The sequence below is a fragment of the Alligator mississippiensis genome, chromosome 7 (genome assembly GCF_030867095.1).
Source record: "Alligator mississippiensis isolate rAllMis1 chromosome 7, rAllMis1, whole genome shotgun sequence".
NCBI lineage: Eukaryota > Metazoa > Chordata > Crocodylia > Alligatoridae > Alligator > Alligator mississippiensis.
The window spans coordinates 7883427-7896137 of NC_081830.1; the positions used below are offsets into that span (position 1 = coordinate 7883427).

At 64.0% G+C, this 12711-nt stretch overlaps 1 protein-coding gene across 1 annotated transcript; it reads right to left on the reverse strand.

Moving 5' to 3' along the window:
* Window positions 1-955: 955 nt before the first annotated feature.
* On the reverse strand, window positions 956-10749 carry TGM1 (transglutaminase 1). Its single transcript, XM_059730464.1, has 15 exons — window positions 10701-10749; window positions 9309-9545; window positions 8785-8976; window positions 7683-7931; window positions 7290-7408; window positions 6978-7085; window positions 6714-6888; window positions 5989-6127; window positions 5698-5801; window positions 5443-5531; window positions 5155-5308; window positions 4512-4793; window positions 3841-4001; window positions 3121-3257; window positions 956-2784 (listed from the first exon to the last, which is right to left on the reverse strand). The coding sequence occupies exons 2-15, from the start codon at window positions 9538-9540 to the stop codon at window positions 2376-2378; spliced, it is 2550 nt and encodes an 849-aa protein (XP_059586447.1). The 5' UTR covers window positions 9541-9545; window positions 10701-10749; the 3' UTR covers window positions 956-2375.
* Between the last annotated feature and the right edge of the window lie 1962 nt (window positions 10750-12711).

Below are 12711 nucleotides of genomic sequence, written 5' to 3' on the forward strand. Positions count from 1 at the left end.
GTAGCCCCGCCCCTTCCGGGGGACGGCCCCCTTCTTTGCGCTCAGTGCCCCTCTCCCACGCTGGGGGGCGCTCTCTGACCCCCGATGGGGACTCATCCTGCACGCAGGGGTGCCCTTTGACCCTTACCCCTCTGCCCCCTACTTGTACTTTGAACCCTGCCACCAGCTCTGGGGCCAGTCCCAAGCCCCTGCTCCCTCCCCACAGCCACAATTCCCGGTATTCCCGCCCCCAGTGCCTGTGTGGGGGGTCCCGCTGTGTTCCCCCAACTGTGTAGAGCCCAGTGTCCCCCAATGCCCCCATGTGTGTATATTGGGTGGGTCTCCAGTATTCCCAGCCCCCCCTACAACCACTTGTGCATTACCCAGTGTCCCCCAATACCTGCCCCCCCACTGTGTGTGTGTAGGGGGGTATCCCACCATCCCTAGATCCCCCCACAATCGTGTGGATGGGATAGCCCAGTGTCCCCCAACACCCTCCAAAGTGCCCCTCACAGGTGCAGAGTGTGGATGCTGTGATCCAGGGCTGACCGGGGCTTTCCCCCTGTTCCTCTCCCCTTTGCTGCCCTGGCAGTGACAGCCTGGGAAGCTGTGACGGGAGGGGGGCGGGGGGCAGGCCCCTCATTCCAGGTGCCCCACTCCTCCAAGGTGTCCAGTCCCTTTCTGGAGCTTCTTCATCCTTGCAGAGGTGTGGGGGCCAGACCTGGGCCCCCCCGTGTACCTCTCATTATCCTTATAGCCCTTTAGTATCGCCAAAAATCAGGACACAAACTTAAAAATCAAAAGGTTTGGAATGTAAATTATGAGATGTTCTTTTTGACGTGTCAACTCTCTTAATAATGCCCTTGTTTGACAGCAGCTGGGCATTGAGCCTGATGCTCTTTGTGAATGGTCCAGCATGATCCCCAGATCTTTCGCGTGATCCCAGTGTCCCCCAGCTCAGACACCGAGGTCCCTGTAGTGCTCAGTTAGTGCCTTTATTTAAATACAGATAAATCCAGCTCTACCTCAGTGAGTTTTTACTTTAAAAACATTTTCTGAAAAAGGCAGAAAAACATCAAGCCCAGGGAGTGCAGTGTGGGGGAGACCAGAGCTAGCCCCAAATCCCCTGATTTTTGCCCCAGCACAGCCCCCACCGACCAAAAATAAACAAAAAAATCAACCTTGGAGGAAGCTAGGCCACATGGCACTTGGCCCCTGGCATAAAAATCAGGACACTGGGCCCCATCCTCCCTGGTCTGCGGGAATGTCCCCTCCCCTGTTCACTGCAGATTTGCAATGGGGGGGAGGGGAATACTGACAAATTGTTGGCCGAAGGGAGGGGATTCAAGTGTCTGAGAAGTCATGCCCAGGGGCTGTTGAACAAGAGATAGGAAGGGGGGGGAGGGGCGTGGATGTAAGCAGAGAAGATGGGTGTGATGGGTGGATGAAGACAGGTTGAGAAGGGACCATAGATAGATGGAGGCTATAGGGATGGAGGAATGGATGGGGGCCATGGAGATGGATAGATGGATGAACAGGCACAGGTGGGTTCAAGAGGAGATGAATGGTGGGAAAGTGAAAGAGTGCAAGGGTGTGTGGGTAGATGGAGGGATGGGTGGCACGGCAGAGGAGTTCAAACAATGGTGGGTGGGTGAGTGGAAGTCTCGTTCAAGAAGAGATGAATGGGAAAGTGGAGGGATTCAGAAGACGGATGGATGGAAGGAACATGCGGGGGTGACATGGATGGAACTACAGGAGGGGAACAGTTCAAAGGGAAGGGGAGGGATGGATAGACAGCTGGAGCAAATACTGGATACGTGGAGGGATGTGGGGGTCATTGGTGAGACTCAAGGGAAGATGTGGGTGGAAGGGACTCGACAAAACAGGTGTATGGATGGATGGATGGATGGGGTGATGGGGATGGATGGGGGAAATGGATGGATACTACAGGGATGGATGGATGCTTGGGTTCACAGGGAGGTGGATGGATGAATGGTCAAGTGCTGAATAGATTAATGGAAAGATGGATGGAGGGATGGATGGATGGATAGGGGCTACAGGGGATGGATGGATGCTGTGGGGATGGAGGAATGGATGCCTGGGTTCACAGGGAGTAGATGGATGAATGGTCAAGTACTGGCTGGAGGAACAAAAGGAGGGATGGGAGGGATGGATGGAGGGATGCTCCAGGGCAGACAGGTGCTGCACCACATGGTCCCAGGGGAGGCGGGACATGGCCTGACACGTGCAAATAACCCCCACAGTGATGACAAGAGTGGCGACGAGGCCAACCAACTCTGGGCCCCCTGGGGCAGGGAGACAGGAGCCACTAGAATCCAGGGACCCCAATCTTCCTGCCGCCCCCTCCCTCAGCCTGGGGAGGCCTAGGGTGGTGCTCACACGGGACGTCCGGCCCGGCCTGGCTCCCGGCGGGTGGCAGGGGAGCTGCGGCTGCGAGCAGGGGAGCCCCCAGGCGTGGGCTGGCGTGACGGGGACCCGCCGGCGGCTGGCTGACGGGCGGGAGAGCCCCCAGGCGTGGGCTGGCGTGACGGGGACCCACGGGCAGCCGGCTGGCGGGCGGGAGAGCCCCCAGGCGTGGGCTGGCGTGACGGGGACTCGCGGGTGGCTGGGTGGCGGGCAGGGGACGCGGAGGTTGTCCCCGGGGCAGCAGCAACATCCACGGTGAGGAAGCCATGGATCTGGGAGAGCTGGGGGCTGTCCAGGCTGGCCGCCAGCTGGCGGCGCCCAGGTCGCAGGGGCACGAAGTTTTGGCGCAGCCGCACCGTCTGGTACCCGGCGATGTCCCTGTGGGAAGCAAGAGGTGGTGGGGGGAGTTAGGACATCTGGGTTTCCCTTGGCTCCGGGAGGAGAGGGCAGCCAGGGCTCTACGTCACTGCTGGACTGGGGCAGAGCCTGAATGCTGTGGTCCCCAACCTGCTCTGGCGGCGGGGGGTGGCAGGCACCTGGGTTCTTGCCCAGGTTCTAGGGCGGCAGCCAGGACACCTGCGTTCTATACTGGCATTGGAGGGGAGCCAGGGCTGGGATTTAGGACTCCTGGGTTCTGTCCCAGCATTGGGAGGGAAGCAGGATCCAGTGGGTTGGAGGGGGGTGGGGAAGGAGAGGTGGGGAAGGGTCACTCACCCCACGGTGATGGTCTTGGGACTGCAGAGCCCGGCACCCTCCATGTGGAGGACAGCCCCCTTCAGTGTCTGCGGCAGCGGGTTCTTGAAGACGATCTGGACATGGGTCTCCTGCCCCACTATGGCTGGGCCCACCAGCTGCAAGGCACCAAGGTGAGGACCCAGGCACCCGGGTCGGTTCCCCTCCTCCCACTCTCTCTCCAAGGCCCCTCGCTTCATATCAGCACGAGATCCACAATGCGACCTCCCCTCCCAGGGGTCCAGGTCAGCGGGGTCTGAGGCCTGGCATCGCCTCACCCCTCCCAGCATTCCCAGCATTCCCTGGCAATGAAAGAACCCAGGTGTCTGGGAGACTATGACTGACCCTGCCCTGCAAAGGAACCCAGGCATCTGGGTGGTCTGACAGTAAGCCTCGTCTCCCTTCCCCCTCACATGCTGAGATCCCAGGCATCCAGGTGACCTCATCTGCACTCCCCTGCCGCCCCTCCCCACATTCCTCCTGCCTTGGCGAGAGAACCCCGGTGTCCCAGGGACCCTTCCTGTGAGCCTGAGCTGCATTCCCACCCCACCACGCAAAGGAACCCGGCTGTCTGGGTGGCTCAGCCTTGACCCTGATGCATGTTCCCATCCCAAAACCCAGCGTGCGAGAGCCCAGGTGCCCAGGGGTCCCGACTTGGCCCCCCCACAGCGAGAGAACCCCGGCATCTGGGCGGGCGCGTACCGTGAGGGTGAGGTCAGGCGTGCGCAGGCGGAAGTTGTGCTGCTTGGCCAGCACCTGCCCGGTCTCAGCCACCTTGCCTGACACGCTCAGCTTCATGGCACACTGGTCCACCAGGTGCGGCTGGTACTCCGCGTACGACACCACCAGGGGCACTGTCTGGGCTGGGGGGGGCAGGAGGCAGGGTTAGACCTAGCAGGGGGGCAGGGCCACAGCCAGGTGGCGGGGCCACAGCTAAAGAGGGTGGGCACGCAGGTGGGACTACTCCAGGGATCCTGGTACAGGGGGCAAGGCCACTACCAGGGGCTGGGGCCACGGCTTGGTGGAGCAGAGCTCACCCCAGCTAGGGAGGAGCTGGACCCAGTCGGGGAGGGCAGGGCCAGAAGCCAGGGCTTGAGGATGCGGGGCCATGAGTGAGGGGCGGGGCCATAACCCAGGTCTTGGAGGCAGGCGGTGGGGTCACACTGGCATGGAGGACTGGGGCAGGGGTGGGGCCAGAGCCCCAAGTCATGGGGTTGGGGCCCCATGGCAGGGGACAGGAGTGCAGGGTGGGGCACAGAGAGTGGGGCCCCAGTGGCAGGGGCCGGGTCTCACTGGCATGGAGGACTGGGGCAGAGCCCCATGGCAGGGGGCAGGAGCACAGCAGGGCCCAGGGGTTGGGGCACAGGGCTTACCTCCGTTGGGCGGGAGCTCGACCTGGCGGCGCTCCTGTTTGACGACGGGCCCGGAGACACCAGTGTAGTAGGTGATGGCCACGTGCAGGTTGAGGCTGACGGAGCGGGGCCCAGTGCTGCGGTTGGTCAGTGCCACACTCAGGTGCATGTCCTGTCCCGTCACTGCTTCGGTGGCCTCCACGCTCACCACCACGTCCTCGCCGCTGCTGCGCCCTGCATACACGTGTGCCTTGGTGCCATAGCGGGCTGCTGTTTCCACCGCCTTGCGCTCCGCCTCTGAGCCTGTGGGGGAAGACACACGGGGGTGCACCACATGTGAGTGTGCCCAGGTGTGGGTTGCATCCCCAATGGCACACCTGCACATGAGTGTCTGATGGGGTGAGTGTGTGAGATTGAGCACGCTACAGCCAATCATAAAAATGCACCCTCACATGCACAGGTGTGGTCGTGTGCCAAGGGCCCAGATGCCCATGGTGCAAATCCACACGCACGTACAAGAGGCATGCAAGCACACCCCCAATGGGTGCGTGCAACAGTGAATGCACATGAGCACGTGAGGGCAGGTGGCCACGTGCCCCAGGGGGGGCATGGCCGGACCCCACAGCTTTGCACAAGGGGCATGCGAGGGGGGGGGGGGGCCTACCCTCAGGGTGCTTGTAGAGGTGGGTGATGTCGTGGCGCTGGTGCGAGCCCGCGGCCTTGGTGCTGATGAGGCGCCCGATGGCATTCTCCTCCACGTACACGATTTTGAAGTTGCCATCGGCCTGGCGCTGCCAGTATACCTTGTCGCTGTTCACCTGGTGCCGGAGAGATGAGGTCAGGGCAGACCCGCCCCAATGCCTACCATCCTCCCAGCCTGGCAGGAGGCCATGTCTGCCCCCCATGAGACCTCCCATCCCTTGCCTTGGCCCCTGCCCAGTGCTCCCAGTACCTCGGCAAAGATGAAGGGGGCGTCGTACTTCAGGTAGACCAGCCCATTCTTGATGGCTTCCACGGGGCAGGGCCCACAGCAGAAAATCCCTGGGAGAGCGGGGAGAAAGGGGATGAATGGAGTGGTTCCCATATCCAGCCCCTGCCCTGGGGTTCCTGGGTCTGGTGGTGGCACCCTGAGGCGCTGCAGGAGCCTGGACACCCTGATCCCTCTCCCTATGCCTGCCCTGCTCTTGACCCACAGCCCCCCACCTACCGCTGCTGGTCTCCTGGGGGGTGGCATCCACCACCTGCCACCCGTCAAAGCCAGGTGGGAGGTCAGGGCGCTTCATCCAGCAGTCGTTCCACACGTGGAAGTTCCTGGGAGGGCAGAAACAGGTGGGCGGTGAGACCTGGGGACCCCCAGCTCTGCCCCTGCAGCCCCCCCCCCGCACCCCCCACAGCATGCGCTGCTCACAGCCCCCCTGCCCTGCAGCCCTGCCCCCCCCGCCAACAGATCCTCCCTTGCCGTCTCCTGCCCCCCCTTTCTTGCTGCCCCCTAGCTCACCAGACTGAATCAGCGTTGAGCTTCTCAAGGGGCTTCATGTTCTCGTCGAAGTAGATGTCCAGGGTGAGGCTGACGTCCGTGTCGTGTGCGGAGTTGTAGTTGGTCACTGTGCGCGTGGCGATGCCCAGGCACCGCAGTACTGTGGGGGCATGGGGGTGGGGAGGGGTGTCAGGGGAGGACAGCCCCCAGCTCCCTACCTGGATTCAGCCCCACCCATGCCCCCACCCCTGTACCCCCATCTCCCCTTCCCTCCCATCCCCTATACACACACCCCTGCCCCCAAAAACCCTGCCTGGATTCAGCCCCACCCATGCCCCCCATATTCCTACCCCCACCCTCCTGCCCCCTGTACCACCCCTACATATGCCCCCAATGCCCCATATCCCCACTGTCTCTGCCCCAATCCCCGTGTACCCCAGATGGCCATTCCCACCCTCATGACCTCCAGTGCCCTTCATCCCCATTTCCAACCCCCCCAGCATAACCTAAGACCCGCTCAACCATCTGCTCCTGCCCCCTCCAGCCCTGGTATCCCCTGTACCCTCCCCCCGGTGCTCCCCATGCCCACTCTCTACTCATTTGGTGTCTCCTATAACCTCCCACTCCCTACACCACTCTCCTGACCCCCTATATACCCCACTCCCAGTACCCCTCCATACTCCTCCTTCCACCCCCTCTGCCCCAGCACCCCACATCCCCCTTTGTGGTGCCCCCCGTGTCGGTACCACTGGTGGTGACGCCGGCGAAGACCCAGCACTGGCCATAGGGCACAGGCTGTTGAGAGCGGTGGTACTGCCGCAGGATGTCCACACTGCCCACCCAGGCCGACGGGTTGGTGCCACGCGAGTAGTCGCCCGTCCAGTTGCCAATCAGCACCCCATTGTCATCCAGTGAGTTCACCTGGGAGGGGAAATGAGTAGAGGGATGGAAGGAGGGAGGGATGGATGGGGGGGGGCAAGATGGTAGGAGGGAGGTCTCCCGGGACTCACCATGGCGGACACGACGCGGGAGACATTGATGGGGTCCCCGCGCCCTGCATGAGGCATCCCACGCCGGTCCAGCATGTACAGGCAGGCATCCAGCACCCCCTGGTCAAACTGCAGGTGGGGGGGCATCAGTGGGTTAGGTCCCCCACCCTGAGCCACAGCTGTCAATGCCCCCCAGTGGCGGGCACCCAGGGGGGCTGGACCCTGTATGACCCCAGCTTCCTTGTGTCCGACTGCCACTTCCCCCCCACCTCCAGTCACCCAGCAGCTCCCCGGAGTATCCCTGGCCCCCCAGTGTCTCCCCCCAGTGCCTACCTGCCCATAGTTCCAGGTGCGCTCGCCGATCTGGGCGTCAGTGCCGTAGAAGATGCGCCCACTCTCGTTGAGCACGTACTCCTCCAGCAAGCTGTCATTGTCTAGGTACACCGAGTCCCCTGGCGTGGAGGGAGGGGTGAGCTGTGAGCTTCCCCCAAGCAGTGCCCCCCTGGGTGGTAAGCTTCTCCACTTAGCAGTGCCCTGCCTGGGCTGCGAGTGTCCCTAACTGTGCCCCTCCAAGGCTGTGACCTTCCCCACAACCAGCAGCTCCAGGGCTGTGAGCTTTCCTTAACACTGCCCCTACCAGGGCTGAGAGCATCCCCCAGCGGTACCCCGCCCAGGGCTGTGAGCTTCCCCCCCAGCAGTGCCTCTGCCCCCTCACTGCATACTCACTGGAGCACCAGGGGTTGAAGAGCAGGTAGACCTGGTGGCGGGGGTCGAAGGGCGCAGCGTACTCCCCTGCGGGGCTCCGCGTCTTCACGCCCAGCCTGTAGCACCCAATGGGGGCAGTGGGCGCCGAGGTGATCCGCACTGTGAGAGTGGTGCCCGTGCTGTCCACCTCCTCGGCCTGCCAGCCCTGCGTCCCTGCAGCGCCCACTGGCACCAGCACGTGGGTGCCCTTAGCCACCTGTGGCGTCGGGCCTGTGGGCACAGACATGGCAGTCAGGGCCCTGCCAGGCTGCAAGCTTCCTCCAACAGTGCCATGGCCCTCCTCCCCCAAGCTGTGAGCTTCCCCTAACAGTGCCCTCCCCAGGCTGTAAGCTTCCTCACAGCTTACCCCACCCCACCCCCCCCACACACAATGCAGGGCGATGGCACTGCCAGGGAAGCTGCAGCCCTGCACCCCATGATGTCAGGAGACTGCAGGTCCGGGCAGGCACAGCCCCTCCCAGACCTGTTGGGTTGTGAGGGGGAAGGGGGGTGCTGCTGGCTCCCGGTTCCCAGCCACACCTGAGAGCATGTTGGGAACACCCCCAGCAGTGCCCTCAGTGGGGTGGGGGGCAGGGATTCCCCCCAGCAGTGCCTTCAGGGTGGAGGGGATAGGGGCTGTGAGCTTTCCCCAGCAGTGCCCTCAGTGGGAGGGGGGGGGCAGGGGCTGCAAGCTCTCCCGATCAGTGCCACGTGGCTGTGGGGGGGGCAGGATGCAGGCACTAATGACTGGGTGGCCATGGAACTGCTTGGGGGCTGTAATTAGAGGATGGGCCTGGAGCCAGGGAATAGGCCATGCCCCTGTCCTGCCTCCACCCCACATGGAGGGGAGGGGGACAGACCCCAGAGCTGGGGGGGGGGGGGGGAGGGAGTTGCTTTTGCCCCACTAGGGGGTGCCAGGTGCTGTACATGGGGTGCAGGGGGCAGCCGGGCGGTGCCAAGTGCTGTACAGAGGGAGGTTGGGCTGTGTCAGGTGCTGTACATGGGGTGCAGAGGGGAAAACAGGTTGTACCAAGTGCTGTATGGGGAGAGTTTGGGCCCTGTACCGGTAGCGGGGGACACTCACCGAGAAGGAACTCGAGGCAGACACGGTGCTCCTCAGGGTCGTAGGGCTGGCGGAAGCCAAGGCGCAGGGTGAAGGGCTGCCCCCGCCGCACAATCAGTGCATCCGACTCGTACTCGTTTGTGTGGTGGGCGCGACGCGTGGCCCCTGTGCGGGCACTCTGCAGATCCACCGTGTTCAGCACCAGCATGCCCTCTGAGGAGGGAGGGGCTGTGAGCTTCCCACAGCAGTGTATTTGGGGTGGTGGGGGTGGGGGAGCAGGGACTGCAAACTTCTCCCAGGAATGCCCTCAGCGAGGGGGGCAAGGGCAGCGAGCTTCCCCCAGTGGTGCCCTCAGGGTAGGAGGGGTGTGTGTGCAGGGCTTCCAGCCTCTCTCAGCAGTGCCCTGGAGGGGGGACAGGTGGTACAAGCTTCCCCCAACAGCAGTACCCTCAGGGTGGGTGGTGGCAGGGGCTGTGAGCTTCCCCCAGCAGTGCCCTCAAGGTGGAGGGGAACAGGATCTGTGAGCTCCCCCCAGTAGTGCTCACCTCTCACCACGGGTTCGGCACGGCGCTCCCCAGGGACCTCGCCGGGTGCAGGGCCCCAGTCAGCGTCGTCATTGCGGCCAGCGCAGCAGCGGCAGCAGGCGCACACCTTGCTGAAGACACCACGGCGCCGGCGCTCAGGCCGGGCTGGAGGCTGGGTGGCCATGGTGGGAGGGGTGCGCAGGCTGGCGCTGGCCCAGCGCCCCACATCGTAGCGGGTGTCTGGCTCCGGCATCCTGCCTGTGGACAGAGAAAGGGCTGTTACACATGGTCGTTCGGGAACTGCCATACCCCACCCCAGACTCAGCCGCATCCCAGTGGGGTTGGAGTGATGTCCAGGCTGTTTGGGAGCCGCAGTTTCCTACCCCAGACTCAGCTGCATCCTGCTTGGTTTGGGGGCAGGTCCAGGCTGGTTGTATGTGGCCATTGAGCAGCTGCTGTATTCTATCCCAGACTCAGCTGCATCCCGGCTGGCTCAGAGGTATTTCCAAGCCCATTCTAAGTGGCCACCTGAGAGCTGCCACATCCCACCCCAGACTCAGCCGCATCCTGACCAGCCGGGAGGATTGTTATAAGCATCCATGCAAGGCCTCCGCACCTTCACCCTAGGCTCAGCTGCACTCCGGCCGGCTTAGGGCTATATCCAAGCCCTGTTATGCGTGGCAGTTCAAGAGCTGCCAAGCCCCACCCCAGACTCAGCTGCATCTCAGCGGCTCGGACGCTCTTCCCGACCAGGTGTGGGCAGGGCAGGGTGTGCCCAGTCTCTTGGCGGGGCCATGGAAGTGTGTCAGGGCTTCCCTACGCGCCACCTGTCCTGAGGCAGCAGGGCCAGGCTGTGCCATTGACACTGGGCCAAGGGAAGGACCCAGGCGCCTGGCTCCCAGACCCACCAGATCCCCCTGCCCTCCCAGAGCTGGGAGAGAACCCAGGCGTCCGGGCTCCCAGTCCCACCCAGCTCCAACCCCACAGACCCCACTCCAAGGTGGGAGAGAGCCCAGGCAGGACACCCCCTGCTCTCCCCAGGGAGGCAACGCAGGTGCCCCTCTGCCCCAGCCAGGGGCCAGGGAGGCAACCCAGGTGTCTGAGACTGCTGGACAGGTGGCCCGGGGCTGGTAGGGCAGACAGACGGGCACCGGGGACCCAGGTGTCCGGGTCCCTGCCCCGCTCCGACCCCGTGGGAAGGAACCCAGGCATCCGGGTCCACAGCCGCCCCCAGCCCAGAGCCGCCCGCTGTCACCTCGGGGCTGGAGGGAAGCTCCCGCTCCGACCCCCTTAGAGCAAGCATGGGACCCAGGCGTCCGACTCCAGGCGGGCAGCCCCCAGCCCGGGCACGGGGAGACCCGAGCCCCCCTCCCGGGCAGGGGAGCCAGGCGGCCGGCCGGCGCGGGCACTTACCGTCGGTGCTCAGCGCTGTACTGCGGACGGGTGCAGCGCTCGCGGCTCAGACACCTCCGGGGGGGCGGGGCCAGGTGGAGGGGGCAGGGCACCTGGCCACGCCCCTGCCCCACTGCCCCCTTCACCCCACTCGCCCCCTGTCCCGGGCTGCAGGGGACCCCGCCGTCCGGGCCGGGTGCCCCTGGTTGGAAGGGGGGTGTGTGAGGGGGCTCCGCCCACATCGGGGCTCTCGGGATCGGGCCCATTTTCAACCAGTACAACCAGTGCCAGGCAGCGGAGAACTGGGATGGGGCCAAACTGGTGCCCCTCACTCCTGACCCGCAGCCCCCTCCCCCGGGGCTCTGAGCTCTCCGCCCCAGCCCGTGTCAGCTGCACAGAGCGAGCCCGGCCCGAGCCAGCAGACACCCAGGGAGGCATTTCCCAGCAATGTCCCACGTGCCAGCTGCGGGGCCGGGGAGGGGGCAGGGGGCTTCGGGGCGGGAGTGAGGGGCACTGGGGTCAGAGCCATCTCCAGGCTGTTGGGGAGCTGCCGTGTCCCACCCCAGAGTCAGCTGCATCTCGGCTGGCTCAGAGGGGGCTCCAGACCCGTTATTTGCAGCCATTCAGGAGCAGCCAGGCTCTACCCCAGACTCAGCTACATCCCGGTGGCTCAGAGGCATTTCCAAGCCTGTTCTTCGTGGCCACCTGAGAGCTGTCGTGTCCCACCCCAAGACTCAGTTGTCTCCTGACCAGCCCAGGGGGAATTATTGCAAGTGTCCATCGCAGCACCTTTGCTCCAGTCTCAGCCCCACTTTGGCTGCCTCAGGGCTATTTCCAAGCCCTGGTATTCGCAGCTGTTTAGGAGCTGCTGAGCCCCACCCCAGAATCAGCTGCATCTCGGGGGCTCAGACACTCTTCCCAGCCAGACTGGGCAGGGCAGGGTGTGTCCGGCCTTACAGGGCTTCCCCACAGGCCACCTGTGCTGGGACACCGCTGACACTGGGCCAGAGGGAGGAGCCAGGTATCTGGGTTTCCAGTCCCACCAGATCCCCCTGCCCTTCCAGAGCTGGGAGAAAACCCAGGCATCCAGCTCCCAGTTCCACCCAGCTCCAATCCCACAGACCCCACTCAGGTGGCAGAGAACCCAGGCATCCCCCGCAAGGGAGGGAACCCAGGCATCTCCCTCCCCCCACAAGCCCCATCCTCATCCAGGGGCTAGGGAGGGACCCCAGGCATCTGGGCCGGGTGCCCCTAACTTAGAGTGGGATGTGTTAGGGAGCTCAGGATTGGGCCCATTTCCAACTAGTACAACCAGTGCCAGTAAGAGGGGAACTGGGATGGGACCAAATTGCTGCCCTACCCTGCTCCTCACTCCCAGCCTGCGGACCCTCACCGTGGGGCCCTGAATTCTCCATCCCAGCCAGTATCAGCTGCGCAGACAGAGCCCAGCCAGCAGCCAGCAGAGATAGAGGGAGGAATTTCTGGGCAACGTCCCACAGGCCAGCTCCAGGGCAGGGTGGGGGGGGGGAGTGAGGGGCATCATGGGGCTGGAGGGCAGGAGGCTGTGGGTCAGGGGTGAGGGGCACTGCAGGGCTGGAGGGGGCAGGAGGCTGTGGGTTGGGAGTGAGGGGCACTGCAGGGCAGGGCAGCCAGGGGCAGGACAGGTGCAGAACTGGTCCCACAGGCTCTGCCTGCTCCAGTCCCGGGATTGGGGAACCAGGGAGGCTCCGAGCCCCACCCTGGTGGCGCTGAGCAACAAATTACTCACCTGCCCCAACTGGAACAGCAGGGGGCTGTAGGTCGGGACTGAGGGGCACCAGTCGGGTTGTGAGGGGGGCGGGGCAGGGAGTGCAGGGGCCTGTGGGTTGGAATGAGGAGCACCAGCAGAGCTGGGGACTGCAAGTCAGGATGGAAGGGGACCGGGAGGCTGAGGACAGCAGCCCAGCTATGTTGCAACGGAGCTAGTTCCTGTCCCCATGACTCGGCCGCATCCTTCCCACTTTCAGAATGAGGCAAGAGCAAGGCCCTGCCC

Bases quoted from the DNA above. Each gene is read 5' to 3' on its own strand.
- TGM1 (XM_059730464.1), bottom strand. From the start codon at position 9,540: ATGCCGGAGCCAGACACCCGCTACGATGTGGGGCGCTGGGCCAGCGCC. The intron at 5,532-5,697 runs GTAGGTGGGGGG...CCGCTCTCCCAG, and splicing joins CCCCCAGGAGACCAGCAGCG to GGATTTTCTGCTGTGGGCCC. The intron at 3,258-3,840 runs GTACGCGCCCGC...GGTGCCTTGCAG, and splicing joins CGCCTGACCTCACCCTCACG to CTGGTGGGCCCAGCCATAGT.